A 21,154-nucleotide genomic window follows, 5' to 3' on the forward strand; every position below is an offset into this window, starting at 1 on the left:
CAGAAAGACAATTAATACTTCAGCCAAATTCTTTGGAAAAAAAAGACTGACATACATACACATAAAATCACACACACATGCATACACACACACAGAGTTAAAAGCGCTGCCTCCCACAAATCAGAAAAGGCCTTTAGCAGATTCACCAAAGATATTAGGCAGCGAGTCTTCTGTTAAAGCCCACCAAGAAGTTTTTTCACACCTGCAGAGTCTGATCACCATGTAGACATACAACACAGACATCACCGCATCTCTAGAATATGCCCACGTTGGGCTTAAGGCTGCCAGACTGCTCCCATACAGCAACAAAGGCTCCTCCTTATGTCTCTCTGCCAGGTCCCAGCAAGGGTTTTTTTTTTTTAAAAAAAAAAAAAAAAAAGGCAACTCCATTTAAAAGAGTCCCATAGGAATTAATGTATCAGGCCCTAACTGTGGGGTACTTTCCTCAAGTCAAGAAAATAGTTTCTGCACAAGCCAATGCTCTGCTGGTTTTCCTTAGACATAAAATTTACTTTATTTCTTTTCTTAAAAAGTTAAAAATACAGAAGGTTCAGAAACTGATTTTCTCCTTGCAGATGTTCAAACTGCAGCTTAAGGAGAAAACAATCCTTCACTGAAATGTTTCTCTTAATTTTTTTTTTTTTATTTTTATTTTTTCAATCATCACCACCATTAGGACAGAGGTTGAGGAGCACTGACTCCACCACTAATTTGATGACGTAGTTTGATTCCAGATTCACATTTCCAGGTGCCAAGAGTCCAGAAAACAGCCATGCTAACTTCTGCCTTCGTTTGAGATTATTTTTTTTTTATTGAACACAGCAGTGACCGTTGGCATCTTTGAAGCGTAATCGCATCTTAGGTCGGTATTTTTCAAGGTAAAGCAGCTGTTTGGAATTGAAAGCTCCCCTCCTTTTCCTAAAACAAAGAGAACGAAGGCTAATATCAATGGAAAAAGTATTGCTTCAATCACTATATACATTCTAAGGCAGATTAGTCCTCATTTCAAAGCTTTTCTCTATCTACAAAAGAGCATTTTGGCTTGGTTCCATATCCGTTGACACTTTGAGGAAGGATAAACCAGGCCAGCACATGCAGTTCATCACCTACATGCCAATATTAAAATCAAAATGCAGTTAGCAAATTTCAGCATATTTTCTTGGATTGGGAGAGTTTATTTCCATCGCCAGCAGTAGTCACTGAACAACATCAAGGTCACCCTTTCCTTGCAGATGCATGTGCTACTTATTATATTAGCCAAGTAAGACCATGACATTCAGATACAAATATATAAGAGGTTCTCAGAAAAGAGCTTCTCGGTATAAAGTGTACCATACCCAGGAAGAGAAAAAAAGGAATTTAAGAAAGGAAAAATTCAGAGAAATCTGTTGACAACAATACAGTTTACAAAGATAACTGAAGACCCTGGGAATCCATAAAAGGATGAACTGCTTTTTTGGCAAAGCTCTTTCAACATAATCTTACCTGCTGGGCTTCATTTCAAGATCTGATGTTATCATCACTAAACCAGAGCTTTGCAGTCTCACCCTTCACCAATTTTGTTATTTTCCAGCCAGGGTCATTGCTGACATTTCCTGGGTGGATAACACACTCACCCACAACACCCGTAGGAGTGCTTGTGCTCATCTCCTTGCTGTACAAATTCTGCTTGGGGGCCCAACCTCAGTAGATTTTTTTTTTTTTTTTAATTAGGAGCAATTAGTCCATGTTCAATTCATCCATGATTTTTACAGCCCCAGCCTAGACATTTTTTCCTCCTAAGTTCAAAATCTTTGAGTCTTAGATCAATGGCTTAATACATAAGCCCACATTTAAAAAAAAAAATTAAAAAAAAAAAAAAGAGAGATCACCTTTTAATCCTCATCTCTAAAAAGAGGAAAGGGCAAAAGCTCATCATTAATGTCAAACTCATGATGCGCATTACTGTCAAGATATACTACTAGAAAACAAAATCTGAAATCTAACAAACTTTGCTGAAGACACATGCTGTTCAAATACAACATAAACGGAGAGATTTCTTGAGAATGGGGAAGTTTAACTTACTGCCTTATAAACTGAACTGCATCTTCGTACTTCATTCCACATTCAATGAGAGCAAGTGCAACCAGTACAGGAGCCCTAAAAGAGAAATCAATATCTAAGGAAGATCTAGAGAAACAATATACTGAACCCCTCAAAATACATCAAATTTATCTATTAACAGATAGCTTAAGTATTTTCTCTTTAAGCATTATCTGCAGAAAGACATTTGCCTGCTGAATACCTAATGTAAAATTTGTTTTCGTAGACAGCTCTGCTTCCAGCACACACATAAAAAAATAAAAATCAATAGCTCCTGAGCGTTTGGGGCGTGAAACAATAATTCTAGATTTTTACACTCTCTCATTTCACTATAACCTAATTTTCTACTTGGATAAAACAAGTGCGTAATACCTCTTGCATGCATTCTTCTTATGAGACTGTAGATTTAGCTGTCTGTGAGACAGATCTATGAAGCATTGAACAGATAACTCATTTAGAATTTTTTTTTTGTAATTATATGCTGTACATGGAACTGGGTGCTCCAGGGAAAACAGAGTAAAACTTTCTACTTTGGGGTCCACATTTTGGAAATCAGTTAAATGTAAAGAGCTGACTTTTCAAACAAGCAGAAATCACAATACACACTGACTTTCTCCTGCATTGATGTTCACCCCACTAAACACACACAGTTGCAACAGGCACCTCTGACAGAGTAGTGACGGATTACACACGTGCTAGCAATTGGACAGCTTGTACTCATGGCTAAACAAAAACATAGTTCAGGAGAAACAGCTCTCACTATCACTGCCATGCTGCACCTCCATGAACAGAATTACTCGCTTTCCGAAGGAAAAAATTTGAAACTTCAAAAGTCACTTGAACAAAAAAAAAAAAAGTCCTTTTTTACTATAGTTGAAGTTCAACTCCCTACTACAGGTAGACAGTTCTCCAGATTAAAGCAGAATCTGTAAAGCTCTTGCTTTTCCCTCTGCCTGAAGAAGTCTGAGAACAACAGCAAAAAGGTCATTCCGTAAGGAATAGATACACAACATAAGCTTATGTGACATACAGAAGATGGGAAGCTTCTGATACCCTTTAGCCTGATATTATGCAAGAAACAGGAGAGTTGAAAAATCACTTGAGTTGCACGTGGCCACCTTCCTAAAGACATTCCTCAGATAAAAATAGAGCAGAAATGGATAAACAAATGTTAATTGCTTTGGGGTTTTGGCTCTTGTGTCTTTAAATACCGGCCGTTTCTCCCTCTAGCTCTTCATTTCCCATCTTTTCTTCTCTAGAAGTGGAAATTTAAGAACTTGACAGACTCCAACTCTGTGCTTACTTATTTCTTTAATCCACCTTTCTTGCCCACTCATTCATATCCTTCAATATTAACAGTCCCATGGTTATTGTAAGAATACTAACACTTAAGCTCCATTTCCTCCTAGCCCATAGGATAAATATAACATTTAGAGATTACATTCGGGAATATGAATGTAGCATTTAGCTTTCCCAAATCAGTCTTTTTTTTTATTTTGTCTTCAAAGGAAGTTCTTCCCAAAGAAGGAAGTTACATTTTGAGTGGTGAGGAGAGAGACATCAGTGTGCATGTGAGCAAGAAATACAAGCCTAACTCTTCTTGAAACTGAAATGAAGCCACTTTCAAGTAAGAAAGCAATTGAACCGGTTTTTCTAAATGCTTTTTTTATTACCACATGGCTTAATAGAATACCAGTTGAAAACAGGAGGAAATTAAAAAAAAACCTACTGTACAGCCTTAGAAATTGTACTATACATGTATATTGCATTTGTCAAGAAGCACAAGAGATTTTATTGTTTTAGCAGGAAGACGTATACTTTCAAATTAATAGCATCTCTAACTGCTTGCATCGTTCATGATTGACAGAAGTGTTCTGAACAATCTCTCCAAGTTTTTCCTTTCATCCTTGATCAGAGGTATGAAATTACTGAAAGTTTTTAAGCTGCAATAAATCTCTCTTGCTTTAATGACACAAACTTGATGCTGCTGCTTTAAAGTGTCATTTGGGAGAAAACAAGAGAAATTGGCAGTTACTTAACACCTTCCATGACCTACCTCACAAACTAACTTTAAGTCCAGTATAAAAACAAGACAGTACAATACTAACCTTCCCAACCCTGCAACACAGTGAACAGCAACACAGCATCCAGGCTCTTCACGAAATTTGGTTTTCAACAGGTTTAGCCAGTCATCAACTATCTGATTCGGGGGTGGTGCTCCATCATCAAATGGCCAGTCCTTTGAAGGAAAAAAAACTGCTTTACCTATATGGATTTCAATTCATAATCAACAGCAAGGCAACAATAACTGGGAGAAGGAAAATATTGCATTCAGCAAGAAGTGCATATTACACAAACAGTTCTGTGGGTGTTTTTCTAGTTGCACAGAAGTTTGCAAGTCAATATCATAATGCAACAGTAAATGTTTAACAACCGTTTAATTGCACTTTTCAATAAAATCTCAATAAAACTGTACACTAACTCCTTTGTAGTATAGAATTTTTAGAAAAATAGCTGCCCTTGAAATCTCATTTTATTAAAAATACGTAAAAATCAATAGACATTTCAAATAAACATTTGAAAGATGAGAACTCTGTAGACTTTTGCCTGTGGTTGTGTCAACCTCTTAAAATACTATTTGTACTTCAGACTCTGTACAGAGGAGAAGCTACTTCATAACAATTCAAGAGGATCAGAAGAGGAAAAGGTACTTCATAACAACTCAAATGGATCAGCTTGTCCAGCTGCCATGAATCCAATAAGCAAGACAATTAAAATTACCTGGGTATTTTCAAGTCAAAAAAACCACATTCACAAGCAAAAAGAAGAGTGCTTAGACACAGGCAGTCAACAATGAAGCAGCATTTACAATTACATTTCTGCCTATTAAAGGGGTAGCCAACATTTAAACTACCTAGGTCACATTAAGTATCATCAACATGGCTGTCAATCAAAACTACATGCGAGAAGCTTCCCATATTCTCGAGGTCACAGCTCTCCCCTGGAACTTGTGCTAAGTGGAGTACTACATGTCCTACATTTCAAGACCAAGCACAATATCACATGCTTTATAATCTCCTCAGACATAGGGAGTGCTGTAGAAAGAGCACTCCTAGATGCAAGGGAAAAAGCAATACTCAGTAGTTATTTAGCACTTTTCATTAGACGAATGCAACACATTTTACAAGAGAGACTCATAGCCAGAGTTTCATATTATTCAACCACCTCTCCAAACGGTAGGGAAATTGCTTTGAAAAGAGCCCTCTTCTTCCCCCATTGGCTAGAAACAAGTCTTTCATGTAGTATCGTGAGAACAGATTAACATGAAGTAATATTCTCTGAAGCCTGAAAGAAGCACGCAGAAACTCTGAACAAGTACAACCAAAGGTAAAAATCTGCCAGACTTTTCATTTTGAAATGCATTTATTGCTACCCTAATACTTCCTGAATAGCAAGTACAGCTTAGCACAGACCGAGGCCCAAGAGCACCTTATAAATGTGTCAGCACTTGAAAAAGCTGCAAGGTAGAAATCTGTCTCAGAACTACAAAACCAAAAAGCTTTAAGTAACTGAAATAACTTTATATGCTATTAATTCAGAAAGATACACAAAGTCTGAAGAGTGCGGAGAACTCCTTCTTTAAAGCAATGGGAAATTAAAAATATCTGGGACAACACAGCAAAATAAAAGGCTATAGAAACAAGATCATAAAGTAAAACTTGTTCTTTCTAATAAAAGGCTTTTATGAGATTTTCCACTCAATCACACACTGCTAGCTGTATTATTTTAGGCCCAGTGTCATCCACTGTCCCAGGAAGAGATGTATGGGCTGCCAAGAGAAGAGGCATTACCCATTGCAAGTTGCTTTCTTTTGAAACTGCCTTGCAAAGAACAGGATTTACATGTCAGTTCTGTGTCCTAGTTTTAGATTAAATTAAATCCTTTCCTTCAGACCAAATACAGCAGCTTACTACATTGCTTTAGCTTACATCTTAACCATCATGTCCACATAACTCTTATGCTGGCCTGAATTAACCACAATCATCGCTTCCCCACAGAGCATCACCTTCTCAGCAATGGTACACCATTGACATTAAATTAGCACTGATAAAACACTGCTACATGGGACACTGCCCAGAATGAGGAACAAGAATAATTCTGGGACTAGAGGAGTAATTGCAGCAAAGTTTTGCAGTTTTTCTCCTGATTACGAGTTCTGCCAGCATCACCTCCGAACTCCTGGCAGACAGGAGAGAAAACAAATTGCTAAGCTCCACGACCAAAACAGTCATTAATAACCAGGATCATGCACCGAGACTGCACAAACAGAAAATACACCTCTTTTGTACCACCCTGCAGTAGCTGGGACGGAGGATAGGCAAGAAAGGGTTATTCTTATTTACCCTTTATCTGAAGCAGCCTTGCTCAGCAGAACAGCTCTGGGTTTGTCAGTAACAACGACTGCAGGATTGGCAATGCAGAACTGAGAAGACCAAGAAGCAGTAACAGGACTTCAAAGTGACAAAGAACCCTTTCTTCAAAACCTGCGTGCAACTTGCACTGAAGTTATGGCAGCAAAACGCTCCCAGAACTGCCTGCATCTGTGTAGGATGAGACCACAGCCACCAGCATGGAACCTTCCCACCTTCAATACCAGAGCAATGCAGTAAATATCAGATGGCAATGAAGTCACATCTCTAACACAGGCACTCCCGACTGCCTGCTAGCATTCAGGCAGTGGCCATTCTGGAGGGCACAGAGGGCAAAGAAAGTCTGATCCAGGGATGAACAGTAAATGAAGGACTGATAGAAGCTGAACAATAGAACGTGTCTTAGATCCTTAAGATGAAAAAAACTATCGCAGCCTCCTTGGTTGCCAGCCAGTGCAAAAATACTTCCAGAAAAAACTACCAGTTTTTCTGATGTAACATTTCTATGTTAAAAGACCTTACATGTGAACATAACTGTAAGAACTGCAGAAGCCCACAGAAACTAAATCCATCCCCGCCTCCTGTCTCCTGGATTTAATCTCTGTTGATAAACATGCGCACGCAATAGTACTACCTCAAGCATGGAACATCTAATTCTCTACTTTCTCACTATGCCATCTGCCAAAGCAACTCTGTAGCTGCCACATTCTACCCATCTTGCCAGTACATGATCCTCTATCACGGCATGAGAGCAGGCTTTGCTAAAATGCTCTCATTTTCAGGGGTTTCACTATGCTTTTGACCTCAACAGTTTTAAAATAGACACTAATCTCCCTCAGGCTGTGTTTTTAATCTTAATGTTATTTTTGCAAGCAAATATTAGCTTTAAATAGTGACGTGTTATTTTCTCAGCCAGCTGGTAATTCAATACCATTTCTGAACAGCAACAGGACTCTGCTTTGAAAAAGCATGCATTCATAGGAAGGAAAAGCTATACAGGAGGTGGTTATGTTGGTAACTAACTAAGCTTATCTCAAATAGCAAAACGCTATTGCAATACAGTAAATTACTAAGACAACCTCATGACTGGGATCATCAGGATCAGTGATCCCTGTCACCTCCTGCTTTCTGTTACCCTTAACAGATGCCTGGTGGATTTATGCTCTCTCCTGTTTCGCCTTCTGCAGCAGTGGAATACTAAGAACTGGTACGTACCAAATGCAGAGACGCTTGTTAGCCAAGGCAAAAGTGTACAGACACAAGACCCTCACATGTGTTACTCAAAGTGAAAGGCTCTCCAAAAGAATGGTGCTTAGCAGAGCTGGCGGAAACACCATTTCCAGTTTTTAGAAAAGCTTCCTCAAAAAACTGCTTTCAGTTCAAACTTAGCCAACACCAAGTTTTTAAAATTTTTTGAGAACCAAAATCCCCAAACTATTTCAGAAGTGCAGGCTCCAGAGCACAGAGCACTCCCCAGCTCCTGCAGCTGCCTCTGGGGCCCCAGCCATGGGCTGGAGAAGGTGGATTTCACTCACAGCTGCAGCAGCCAAGGTCAGCTGGCCTCACAGGGCAGCCACTCTGGCAGAGCTGGACACCTGCAAAACTGTCCTATGTCTTCTACAAAGAACTCAGATCTCTGCTCTGGCAGAGGAACACAGAAATACTCTTAAGCGCCAGCTTAAATCAGGGCTCTGAGGGCTGAGTTTAATTAAACCATGAGTTTAATTCTTGCAGTTTCTGGCAACCTTAGGAGTATCGCAGCTAGAGGTTTCACAGCAGCGTGCCCGAAAACGCTGTGACGTCCAAGTCCAAGACAGCTCTAGAGTGAACAAAAATGCTATTCCAGAGCACAGCCCTAGAAGCACTGGTAGCCCTGTAATGACTGATTTTTCCAAAAACACTGAGGCACACACGGCTGCCTGGAACTAGAGTAAATGCTTACTAGGGTCAGAAGCCAAGAAACCTGACTGACCTGTACGTGGAGTTTTCACAGATATGCCAGGGTACAAGTTTTTCTCCTAATGGAAAACTGCAGAAGTTTTCCCCTGACTAAGCCATAAAAATCAAGAGGCAACAGAAGACTGACTACCTGCAACAAGAAGGTAAGATGCAATTTCTGGCCTCATAACAGAGTATTACTCACTCCAGTAAAATAAACTGATTATATCTGACACACTGTAATAATTCAGAAGCATTGCCTGGAAAAATACCGCCTGCAAGCTTAGTATGAGCACACACCTATTAAAAAAACCTCCCCTAAAACACCAAGCAATACTAGACGATCTAGTCAGACAGTCATTGCATAACGTTAACTATGAGTAGCAGTTAAGGAATTCCACCTGCTGAACAGGGAAGCCATCAGCAGCCAGGCTCCATTTAGAGGGAAACAGCGATGAGGCCCTGCTACAGCCGGTCCACGGAAGCCTATATCAACGTGTCAGCTACAGTCTCAAAAGGTGGCCCTTTTTGAAAGAGCAAGAGAAGGGAGTTCTATCTGCATTCTGAGAAGGCCAACAGTAAAGCCAAGAAGTGCTGTATCTAGAGAAAAGGACCAAACTGAGCTGTATGGACCACAAGGCAAGGCTGAACACTGGATTACTATTGAGCTAGCCACTAAAACGCAATCAAAATATCTTAACAAATCCAGAAATCCGGGAATAGACATTTCTATTCCAACTAAAGCGCTCAGGCAATAGTAATGAATCAGCAAGTACCTTTCACAAAAGTACGGGGAGTTTCTCAAAACCAGCTTTAGCTGATGCAGGGGATCACATTGCTTTTGGCCAATCTGAAACAGTCATAAGCTCTTGCCCAAAACATGAAAGCCATCCCCACCACTTCTAGACACATAATTTTGCTTTTTTAGACAGTTTTAAAGGCAACTCACTAGAACCTGGATTCCTTCTTTTTCAATAGGAGCTTGATCATAAGTGGCATCACAAACTCGCACCAAGGTTGTCACTCCGTACTTCTTCAGCTCCTTTAAGAAAAAGGAAAACATGTGAGCACACTGGCAGAGTGAAGAATTAAAGAACTTTCACATCAGCTACAAAACGAAACATTTTACACAGAGTCAGTGGTACCATGACTATTGCACAGCTCCAAGGTGACTACACAGTGAAGGAGCAAGGGCCAACGCAGAAAGGGGGGGTTTATGACCTACATTAGGACAAGGGTTACAAGTGACAGGAGTTAAGTGTGAAACAGCTCTGTATTCTTCTTCTCTAGGGAAATGCCAAGGTGGAGAAGAATTGCATATATAAGAGCAAAATTAAAATAGCTGCTTATATTCTCCAAGCAGCTTCTTCTTCTCTTTAAATAGAAGCCTGGAACTGTTTGCTTCAGCCAGTGTTGACATTTTGAGGCAGGGAGGAACAGAACACACACCCCACCATACTCCAGCTTCCTTGTAATGCACTATAAGTAGCACATTGTGCTAGATAAATAATCAGAAGATCAAACAAAAGCTGTTCCAGTTCACTTTGAAGGTTCATACAGCAAGCAGAATTTCCTCTCATATTTGAACTGAATCACTATAACTTCTAACAACTAGCAATAATATCTATTCCAGAGTCAAGACTCCTGAAAAAGGAAGACAATCCACAATAATAGGGAAAAAAATAGAGAGAGACCAAAAGAACATGGCTTTCAGACAAAATTAACCACTAATATCTGAGCAGATTCATGGTGAAGAGCACACTGCTAAATGATGGAAGTCTGTTAATAGCCACAGTCAGACATCAGTATCAGATGACAGGATCTCTTTGGAATGAAAAAGACCTGCATACACAAGATAAAAAGACCTCTAGATACAAGATACAAAGGCACAAAGATATAGCAGGTTTGGAGCAAACTGGAATGCAGAAATACACTGTACTACTACTTCTCTGATGATACCATCTGTTACTTTTTCAGAAAACTGAATATTAAATTTTGCTGTATTTAAGATCTTATTGTGTTAGTAATGGCGTGATCCACTGCCCATCGTAAGTGACTCTTCCCACAGTTCAACCCAGGCAAATGCCATTTTTCGTGGATAAATTCTGGCATATGAAATCTGACAATTCTGGGATTGGTAGGGCAGTTGGATAATACATCCTGTAAACTGAAGTACTGCACTTAATCCTACTCTAAGAGAGAAGAAAGTCAGAAACCAGTTACAATTCTGTTAACTATTTTAAAAGCCAAAAGACGAGCAATAGATTGACATATTAGAAGCACTGCATTATTTAATGAAAAATAACACTTGGAATCATAGAACATGCAGTCCTTCAGAAACCAGGACAGGAACGATGGCAACGGTGTATGTTTGTATTCTAAAATGGAAGCTCATCCAGCCTCTTGCAATTAAAGAAATGCAGGACTTTTGAAAAAGTAATCGGTGGATTCTCTTCTCATACTGTCAAGAGAATGTGAACAATAAATGAAAGATAAAAATGCCTTAAACTTCAAGTAACATGTAACATAGCCAAAGCATTGAGCAACAGGTGTGAGGAATGACTGTTCTGTACTCCTACAGAAACTATGAGCATATAAGGAAAGAAGGATGATACTTTGACTGCCTTACCTCTATGAACTTGCTGAGGGTTGCATTGGTTGGGTTGTGAGTGATCAGGAAACGCATATTCTCATAAGTAATTTCCACGGGGGCTGGACGGTTCATAATGGCAAATAAAATGTGTAAGGGGCCAAAAAAAAATTAAAAAAAAAAATCAATAACCTTGGAAACGTTTCACAGCAGAAAACATTAAAAAGACCACTAAAATGCCTGGGATTGATCAGAGCTTGCTTTGACGTGTTTGTTCCTTAAAGAATTCGCTTCTAGAAAAGCAGGTTTGCTTCAGAATCCACTTGAATTCAACTTCGGCCTCAATTACTGCAGGTGGTATCCTTCAGACTCCAAAAATTCTGACTACATGCAAGACTAGGCAGCCTGTTCTACATTTAGGCACTGGTGAGGCAAAAAAGTAAGGGCAGATTTTCTCTCCACTTTGTTTTCTTGATGCTTAGTTTTGCTAGAGTCAGTAAAAGGAATATGCTTCCAATGTTTAGAAGATATCCCATATATTTGAGTGTGTTCACTGTGTCTGGAGTCTTCAAGGCAAAGTAATTATGGCACGTAGAACCCCCTGCACTCAGCTCACTTGTCAGCCAGGATGCTGTGCTGGGCCTGGCAGAAGTCTGCCCTCACACTCAGAATCGCCATAAATGTGCGACGTATATTCCAACAGAACACCTAAAGAGAAGAAAAATACCACGTGATAGGATTTGTTGCTTCTGCTTCCAGAAACACCAACTATTGACCCTCCCAGAAAACTCAAATTGGACTAGATAAAACTATATTTTAAAAAAACAAACAAAATCAGTCTTCACTGGAGTCCCAATAGCCATAATCCCAAATATTCTTTCGGCACCAAGTATGCCCTAGCCCAGAGACACGTGACTTCTTGTAACTGCTGTTCCTCGCAGCCAGGCACTGGAACGGAGAACAAGGAAACCTTTCTGTGCTCTCTGTGGCCCCTCCCTCCCAACCAGGTGCCCTAAAAGAGGAGAAAATAGCGCAAAGCCAAGCACACGCTTGAAAGTGTCTGTTGGTAGTCATACCTGTTTGGTTTAAGCCCAAATATGTAAAAAATGTTGTTGGTATGGCTTTATTTTCTGAACAAAATCAGCAGTATGAGTAGAAATAAGAGTATAACTAAACTGCCATATATTTGAGCTTTTGCTAGCACATATATTTCACCAACATTGTTGTACCACCAAACTCCCAACTGTAGTAGGGAGATACCCTTCAGAAATCAGTCACTTCAAAAGTAACCAAATGGTCATTTAGCGGTAATAACTTTTAGTTATTCTCAGTCTTATCTGTGTTTACAGACTAGGGCATTAGGACAGCGGCAGCTTCCAGTCCTAACACCCACGATTCAAAATACAGATGTTCCAGCAATAGAAGATGGGACAATATAATTCTACCATGAAGTTTAGAGGGATGAAAATGGAGCCCACCTAAACTAGCTCAACTCATTTAAGGCTGAAATACTAAATAAGCAACATGGCTTTTCATTGCATTTAAAAATCTTGAAGCCAAAGAATCACTACCGACACTTCCTTTCTAAGGAAAAAGTTTTAAATCAGTTGAATAAAATCCCAACTAGCAGCCAGAAGTCACAAACCTGCAACTCAAGCGGGAAGGTCAATGTGGCACACTTAAGTGAACACAATTAGGGAAAAACACACACGCATGGAAGTTCACACCCCAAACTTCTAGTGTGCTCAACATTTTAATGAGATCCTCGCTTTAAAACAGTCAAATTAAGTACTACAAAATTACCTTTTTCACTGACATGAAGTCAAAAATCACCCAAAGAACAGCAATTATTTCCTTAAAGAACAGCTTTCAATGCTAAAAAAAATACATTAATTAGGTTGCCAGAGGCAAGAACAAAGATGTTTTCAATAACCTCCCCCGACCTTAACGCAGTTCTTGCTCTGAGTGACTGAAATACAAATTTCAAAAATGAATCCTGGAATATTTTATCAGTGTAAAGACTACAGGATTAAGTCTCACCCCAGATGGAAGAGTCCCAGCTAAACACATCATACTCAAGTCCTTACACTTGTCAATTCTTGCACATTTGTCACAACTCTCTCATACATACTACCAAATCTCAAAGCAAAGGATTTGTTAAAATGTATTACAGTCTGCTATAGCGACGATGTACCAGGAACAGAATGACTAAAGTTACAGCATCCACATGTGTCCAACACCTGTAAAACTTGATGCAAGAAAGTCTTTTTTCAGTCAAATACTGGCCTGTTTTTACCCCATTTGAACATACACTCCAGTCATCTGACATGTCCTGGAGAGGGACCTGCAGACTTACATTACAGGAACAATTTCAAAACTAACTTTTGAGGACCTAACAAGGTCATTTAAATAAAAACAGCGGTCAGCAGATCTTGGCATAGGACATCAAAACTTGGATCCAGAGTACCAGAGTCTTACAGCATTACAAAGTACACTGTCACGAGGGGAAGAGCTATTGCATCACATTTAAACAAATCCTTTAAACATTTTTCTTTTCAGCACCAATAATTTGGTTGGAAGAGCCTCATCCAGTGCTATTTGCACTGTGAGTTGTATCAAATCAGGTCATTATGGTTACACTTCTCCTCCCTCAAGCAAATCAAAGAGGGAATTTCAACCCAATTATTTTAAAAGTCTTTTGTAAAAACGATTTACTAAGTCATTAAGAAAGGACACATGGAGATGACATGTTCCACTAAATTAAGTATGGCAGGGGAGTCACCAACTCAAGTCCTACTCTCAGATCTGCAGCTGCTCATGGTCTGACCTTGGCCAAGCCACTTTCAGTAGCTCAGCTCATCTGCAGAACAGGAATGACACCATCTTACCTTCCCCAAAGGAATATTACTGAAGCATTTAATTAGCTAATAGCTAAGGAGTGATTAAAAATGTAAAGCACTGTATTTAAGTCTGAAAAATTATTTCCAGAAGGATAAGAAGTTTATGTAGCACACAACCCTATTTTTAAGAGTTTGGCTAGACACATATATCCCTTCCTGCCATGACTTTCAACTGCTAACAGTTAAGCTGAAGTTTAAAAAGAAAAAACAGGCTTCTAATTAAGAAAATGAAAAACAGGAAAAACCCTATTGTCTACAACCTCTGATCTCCCCAAGTAAATACATTAAAATGTCTTCCTCCCCATCTTAGCAAGCAAATTTGCACTTCAAAACCCCAAGAGAACTGAGCACTATCAAACTGATGACAATAAATGGTAACCAGGTCTATGCACAACATAAGACAAGAAGTAATTTTTCAGCCAATTAACCTTCAACTTTTTCTACGTAGAAAGTGAGATAACACATGGAGAGAAACCAAAAAATTACAACATGTTTTATGTGGCTGGCCTCAAAGGGAGCAGCAGTATCCAACACGTCAACGCTACGAATGAGGTGCCATCAGGAACCAGAGGAGAAAAAGCAGACAGCAGGACAAACAAGCCAAGCAATAACCATTCATGCATCTGAAAAGAACTAGATATGCTTGGGAGTCAGTTCCTGATGTTGTTTAACTTAATTATCAGAGAATAAACATCAATCAAGATGCCTATCTATACAGCCAAGTTTAGTGAGCTGTGACAGTCTCTGCACCTACAGACAGGACTAATTTAAGTTACAACTAACAGCACTGTGAGCTCCCCACCTCTCTCACTTGCACAGCCACACATGCAAGAGAGCTTGATAAAGCCTAATGAGGCCAACTGGAGAAGAATGCCTTTCAAAATGCTATGAATGTGCAAGAATATGCTTAAAAGTAAGCAAGGGGCAGTTGTATTAACTAGCATAATTAGTTAATCACCCTGATTTATTTAAGAGAGGACAGTTAAATGAATTCCTGACTCTATAGAAGCTTCACTTGAGATTGCCTTAAGTAAAAATCCAACACACCTACAATATTCATCTCCAGTGGCTGCCTCGTCTGTCATTGCATTGACTCCTAAATTAGTTGCTTCAATAGGGCAAGTCGCTTGCGCTTCTGTATTGAGCCTATACAAGTTCAGGGAGACAGGTTTAATGAAAAACAAGTAATAACATCGTAAGGAACTCCTAGTTCCACTATCTCCTTCAAAACACGCCCGTAAAAGTGCTGCCTTAGCTACACTGAGACAGCGAAACAGCTTACAACAGCTGCAGCTTCCAGAGATTGCAAAACACGGATACCTTTGGAAAGGTCACTTGGATCACCTTTCAAAATAACCCAGTGCACAGGATGCACAGCAAAGCCCGCTAATTTGTCAGTCAGTATTAAAAGAATACTTCAGTGTTTTGAAGACTAGCATTTTCAAACCATCTCAACTGATTTTGTTCCTATAAGTGGAAATCCACATTCAATGTTAACAAAGTTAGGTCATGAGCTGCTAATTTTCCTCTTCTTATAAAACCTCATTCTCATGGTTCACATTTACACACGTGAAATCAGCATCTCGGAGCACTGACGGTGTACAACTTGATCCCATAAAAATTGCCATCCTGACACAACACTGCAGCCCAGCCAGGCTTTTCCTGACACTCTGCGTACATCACATTTCACTTCCCCTTCCTGCATTGCCCTACTAAGTGACCCACATTCTATCCATACAGTATCAAAATGTCCTGTTTTGTCTGGAGCACAAGGTGCTTTTCAAGTGAAAGAATTCACCAAGACCTCCAAAATGAGCCTTAAAACAGTGAAAACACACATTAGCAAGAATCAAAGCAACCATCTTCTCTAAAACATACTCTCCTAGTATACAGAGAAAAGAAACTCTGGAACTAACATTCTTGGAAAAAATTCTTGAACGCTCTCTGAAGGAAGCCTGCTCAGAATGACACGTGCCTAGAGAGGGGTGAGGTCAAAAATTTTACTGTTCCACCCTATCCACCCCCGCCGCAGAGCTCCCTCCCAGCCTGCTGACAAGTTCTGCGGGTGACTCATTCGTTTCCTTTTGCACTAACCCAGTCGCTCCGTACGAGGCTATAAAACCCACGGCAGCAGATAGAGATCTGCCTTAGCAAGAAAAAAAAAAGTCCAGATTAAAGAAGTCTCAACTTAAAAGCGACACATCAGGAAACAGCAAGCATAGTCAAACGTACCATACAACACTACTCAGCAAGAGAACAATCCTGCAGCAAAACTTAAAATTGATTACTACACAGAAAAAGTTTAGCGGCTCTCCCTAAATTTGGGTGAGGTCAAACCACTATATCCAACGCAGGCATCAATGCACAGAGATCATCATCCTGGCAAGCTCGGCAGTGGGAAGTGATTAGCTACAGCGTTAGCTCTTTCAGAAAGAATTGATAGGCATGCATGCTTTATGCTTAAGATCTTTTCTTTCCTGTGAAATAGAACCTGCTTCACAGTTATAAAAGCTATTCTGACACAGGATTTTTTTGAACGCCTTCCCCACCCACCATTTAGTATTTAAAAGCCCTTCAGAGGACACATTTGAATGTTATTTACATACCATGCCCAAAAAGTTTAAAGTTACTAAAAGTGTTTGAAGTCAAAACCAAAAGGCCCCACTAAGAAAAAGAAATTCAAGCTATTATCCTGTTTAAGTCACAGAATTACATTTAAGTAAAATAAAAAATTACTTTAGACAACAGTTCATGAGTATGTAACACTAATAACCCATTCCTAAAAATCAGAATGCTGAGTCGTCTAAGCTGTATCAGCTCTTGGTCTTTGAAAAAACAATCCTGCTAGATCATCAGTTCCCCCAACAACTCAGGCTAGAAATTCTCAGACTTTAAGATGAAGTATCAAAATAAAAAGAAAAAAAAACAAAAAACCCACCAAAAACCCATTAACAAGTCAAGCAGGACTTAAAAGCAATTTCAAATCAGACAGCAACAGGGATATATTACTCTGTGAAGTTACAGAGTTGAATTACTTGCATCTTACTCATCTCACTTATTTGAATTTGCCATATACCTCCGCCGGAAAAATGACTTAGTGGAGAGTTGGCTCCTTTTCCATGCTCCTGTGGCAGTTAAATTCAGTCTGACAACTGAAACTGAAGCTTACCGATAAGTTTCACTGCATGTCCCTGAAGCCTCAATTGTTAGAATCCACCATCCATTACTTCCAGCAGAGCTAGACTTTCAGTGTATGAGACCAAAAAGAATTTAACTTTTTAGTACAGAACAGAGGGAAACAAGGGGTAACAAAAAGGTACACGTAACAGTGACCTGAATAGACACAGCAACCCAGCATCTCAAGTGTTACAACTGAAAAAAGGATTAAGAGATTTAAGACTCCTTTACCCCTTCACAATTAGCAAAATGAGCCACAAGAAGATACCAAATTCAACAGCCACTATAAAGGTACTTTATACTCTCTTCTGATATGCATCAGCCAGATACTGGCCTAAACAGGTGCCAGCCTGATCTAGCACTGCAATTCACATGTGTCAAAAAGATAACTTCTAGCCCAGATTTTCAAGCCATTAGGTCTATTTTTCAATGTTTAGATAGAGCTATTTTAAATCTCCAAGTCTTTAACAGGCAAAGCAGCTGTCAAACTAATCCAGATACAACAGACAACACAGAGCTCCTCTCTGCTGGTTCAGTAATGGTGCATCACTGACAACATGTTTTCTCCTCCAAAAACATTATCAAAATACACAACCTACACCATTTACTGTAGTGCAAGCAAATAATTTTTGTATCTCAAGAGCTACATTTTCAGCTGTGGATGGTCCACCTTAAAGCGGGAACAGAAATGTGCCTTTCCATGAGCCATGCATCGCCCAGCTCTCCCCAGGGCCGCACATCAGCACTCTCCCTCCCAGGCCTCACAACGGTTAACCAACACAGCATTCCACCACGGGGCAAAGTCCAGCAGCAGGAGCGAGGAAGCCAGCTGCGATCACAGTTCAGCTCCGTTCTGATAGAGGAAGAACATTTGAGTACTGCTGTGTGGAAGAGAATGATGAGTATTTGCAGGTAATTAAACTTGAAGTCAATCATCTATGTTTATGAGAGATGTTCGTAAAAACATCACTACCAGACCCTGTGTAAGAAGGCTGACGTTCCTGGCTGCGCATCCATACATACACAGATACGTACTCCTACCTTAACTCTGACTGATCTTTTCTTTCCAACAGTTGAGTTCATTAAATTTAAGTATTTCTACATGTTGAGTCATAAGGAGATAGAGTTTTCTGGCTGTTGCTAGCAGTGGGTTTATCTTTTTTCTTCTTTAAATACTAACTGCAGTTCTGAGTCAGAACCTGACGGGTTCATTTTGGGAGTTTTGAAGCGAGTTTCCATTTATACAGTAGCCTTTAAAAGCCAACTTTCTGCCTTACTCCTCCTCACACTGAAACCAACAAGCACACAGCTGCCCCGAGAGAAAAAGCAGATTGTGACTAATCACACCAAGGAACCACGAGGAACCATCACTGCAACTGAGTGGAGGCCACTTCTACGATCATCCCCATACCGTAACACCTCCCAACCTGCAACCTCGCCTGTGCTCCCAAATCCCAAACCTCCAGCTCTCAATAACTACGGCTCCTCACCCACCAAAGCATGCCCTAAGCAGCAAACGACAGCCATTCCCAGTAAGTACACCACTCCCTGTCTCAGGCCTTCCTGCAGGTCACACTTAGCACACTCAGCAACACTAGTACTTTCTTTAGCCACTGCCCTGGCCAGGCAGGACTCCACCAACTTCCCCCCTTTCAGCCCCGGCAGCTCCAAATCCCACAGGGCAGCCCTCTAACTACACAAACCGGCCGGCATTCACAACCCTGCCCCCACTCAAACCCCAGGAAAACCACCACATCCTGGACACCCTTCCTTTCCAGCTCCACATGCCCCCCTCCAGCCTGAAAAAGATTCCCCCCACAACATTGCTCCCAGCCTTCCACCTCCATTTTCCAGCCCAGATCCCAGAAAAATTCCTTACCCTTTACAGACCACCTCCAGGCCTGACACAGGGCAGGCCCCTCTTCACCCAGAACAACTCTCCCATCCTTTCTCAGACTCTTCCCCCATCTGTACAGACACACAGGAATAAGTAACGACTCCTCCCCTCCAACAAACCTCTCCAAATGCCCTCCCATACCAGGTACAAGACACCCCACCACCACCCATTCACACACATCAACCCTTCTGCAGTCTCCTCATCCTCCCACTGTTGCAATCCTACAGGCAATGACCTCCCCTCCTGAACACCACCCCCCTCAAGCCCAGGTACAAGGCAGACTACCCCCACTAAACTATCCCTTTGGAGTCCACTCATCCGAGCCCCACAGCTGAGGGGAGACCCACACAAACCAGCCATACAAACCAGGGGGGGTGGGCACTGTAAGTCAGCCCCATCCCACAGATGAGGGGAGGACCCTCCAAGCCAGCCTTGCACATAGAAGGGACACCCCACAAAGCAGCCCAACACTGCAGGCAAGGGCTACCACCCTAAAACCAGCCTTACCGGCCATGGGAGTCCCTCATACCAGTCTAACCCACAGGCAGGGACCCCCCCCCGCCAAAACCAAAATAGAGTAGGGACCCCATAGGCTAACAAGCTGCCCTCAAGGCTGCTCCAAAGGCCGAGGGAGCCCCCAGGGCCCAGAAGGATTCCCCAAACAATCCCCACAGGTCAGGAAATCCCCCCCAGACCAGGAAGGACAACCGGAACCGGCCCCTCAGACCAAAGAGACCCTCCTAGACCAGCAAAGACCCCCCCCCAAACTAGACCCGCAGCCCAGGCGGTACCCCCAAAGCACAAAAGACCCCTCCGAATCAGCCGCGGTGGCCAAAGGAGACTCCTCAGCCCAGGGAAGCCCCCCCCCGGAGATCCCCTCAAAACCTCTCAAGGAGCCGGTGGGGGGGGGGGGGTCCCACAGGCCACCCCGGAGCCACTACACCCCCAGGCCCGCCCCGGGGCGGGGGCTCCAGCCTCCCGCCGTCCCTCCTCATCCGAATTCCGCCCCCCCCCCGCACCCCCGCGGCTCCCCTCACCCTGGGCATTGAGCGCGTCGGCGTTCCTTCCGAGCGGGCCCGGCGCCTCCCACACACCGGGCCGGGGAAGGAGCGAGAAGGAGCGGGAGGGGGCGCGGCGGCAGGCCCGGCCCGGCCCGGCCCGTCAGCGGCGGCGGGGCCCGTGACGGGGCTGAAGCTGCGCTCGGTCCGGTTCGGTCCGGTCCGGCCGCGGGGAGAGACCCGAGAGCCCGCGCGCCGCCAGACGGCTCCTCGCGCACAGGCCGCTCCCTCCCCGCCCGCGCCCCCTTTGGTACGGCCCGCCCGTCGCTGATTGGCACGGCCCTCCTCACACCCACATCCGGCAATTGGTACGACCCGTCGTCGCCTAGGTTCCCCCGCCCCGGTTCAGAGCGCCGGGTGCGTCCACTCGCACTGCCGCGGGGGTGCTGCGGGCACGTCGACGCGGCACTAAGCGGCGTTGGGGCGACCTCGCTCCACGGTTGCCGCGCCTCGCCGTACCGCTGCCGTGCGACCAGCCGGGTCCCCCTCCCTGTACCGCGGGGAACGGCTCCCTCCCGCTGCTGTTGGAACAGGCCCTCTCCCCCCCCCCCCCACGAAGAAGGCGGCATTAGTACAGCCCGCTTCCCCCCCGCCTTGGGCACTGGTACGGCCCTTCCCACCGCGGCCCGAGAGCGGCTCGCCCTGCCCCTCCTGCCCGCCCCCGCCTGCCCTGCCGGCGGTGAGCACGGCCCGAAGCGAAACGCGCCGCCTTGCTGTCCCCAGTCACCCTTGGTACGCTCCGGACCACCACCCCCCCCCCCCGCGCTTCCGGCGCGCTTGGACTGGCCCTCCGGCCGCACGTGCACGCGGGCCTCTCCACGCCAGCACACACCCCCACCCACCCCCCCGCCAGCGCACAGCAGCAGTGGTACATCCCGTTTCCCCCCACACACACACGCCATGGTTCGGTCCGCCCGGCGGTTCCCACGGTTTCCGCTTCCCCTCTCCGCCCCGGGGCCGGTGCCCGCCGCCCCGGCAGAGACACGGGCCCGCGGCTCCCGAGCGGGCCGAACGTCCCAGGGGAAACAGCAGTGGGTGGGGGGACACACTGGTGCTTACATCCCTGGAAGCACTGAGACACC

The 21,154-nt window shown here is 43.0% G+C and overlaps 1 protein-coding gene across 1 annotated transcript; it reads right to left on the minus strand.

Moving 5' to 3' along the window:
- Positions 1–486: 486 nt before the first annotated feature.
- On the minus strand, positions 487–20,319 carry PTP4A2 (protein tyrosine phosphatase 4A2). The gene is made up of 6 exons (XM_075047301.1): positions 20,052–20,319; positions 11,080–11,748; positions 9,400–9,492; positions 4,191–4,321; positions 2,065–2,139; positions 487–918 (listed from the first exon to the last, which is right to left on the minus strand). The coding sequence occupies exons 2-6, from the start codon at positions 11,173–11,175 to the stop codon at positions 810–812; spliced, it is 504 nt and encodes a 167-aa protein (XP_074903402.1). The 5' UTR covers positions 11,176–11,748; positions 20,052–20,319; the 3' UTR covers positions 487–809.
- Positions 20,320–21,154: the final 835 nt, after the last annotated feature.

This window comes from Buteo buteo, chromosome 16, assembly GCF_964188355.1.
Source record: "Buteo buteo chromosome 16, bButBut1.hap1.1, whole genome shotgun sequence".
Classification (NCBI taxonomy): domain Eukaryota; kingdom Metazoa; phylum Chordata; class Aves; order Accipitriformes; family Accipitridae; genus Buteo; species Buteo buteo.

Excerpts from the sequence above, each read along its gene's own strand:
- PTP4A2 (XM_075047301.1), bottom strand. The coding sequence starts at position 11,175 with ATGAACCGTCCAGCCCCCGTGGAAATTACTTATGAGAATATGCGTTTC. Across the intron at positions 2,140-4,190 it reads TGTGTTGCAGGGTTGGGAAG|GGCTCCTGTACTGGTTGCAC; the intron begins GTTAGTATTGTA and ends TTTCTCTTTTAG. Across the intron at positions 919-2,064 it reads GCAGTTCAGTTTATAAGGCA|GAAAAGGAGGGGAGCTTTCA; the intron begins GTAAGTTAAACT and ends TCTTTGTTTTAG.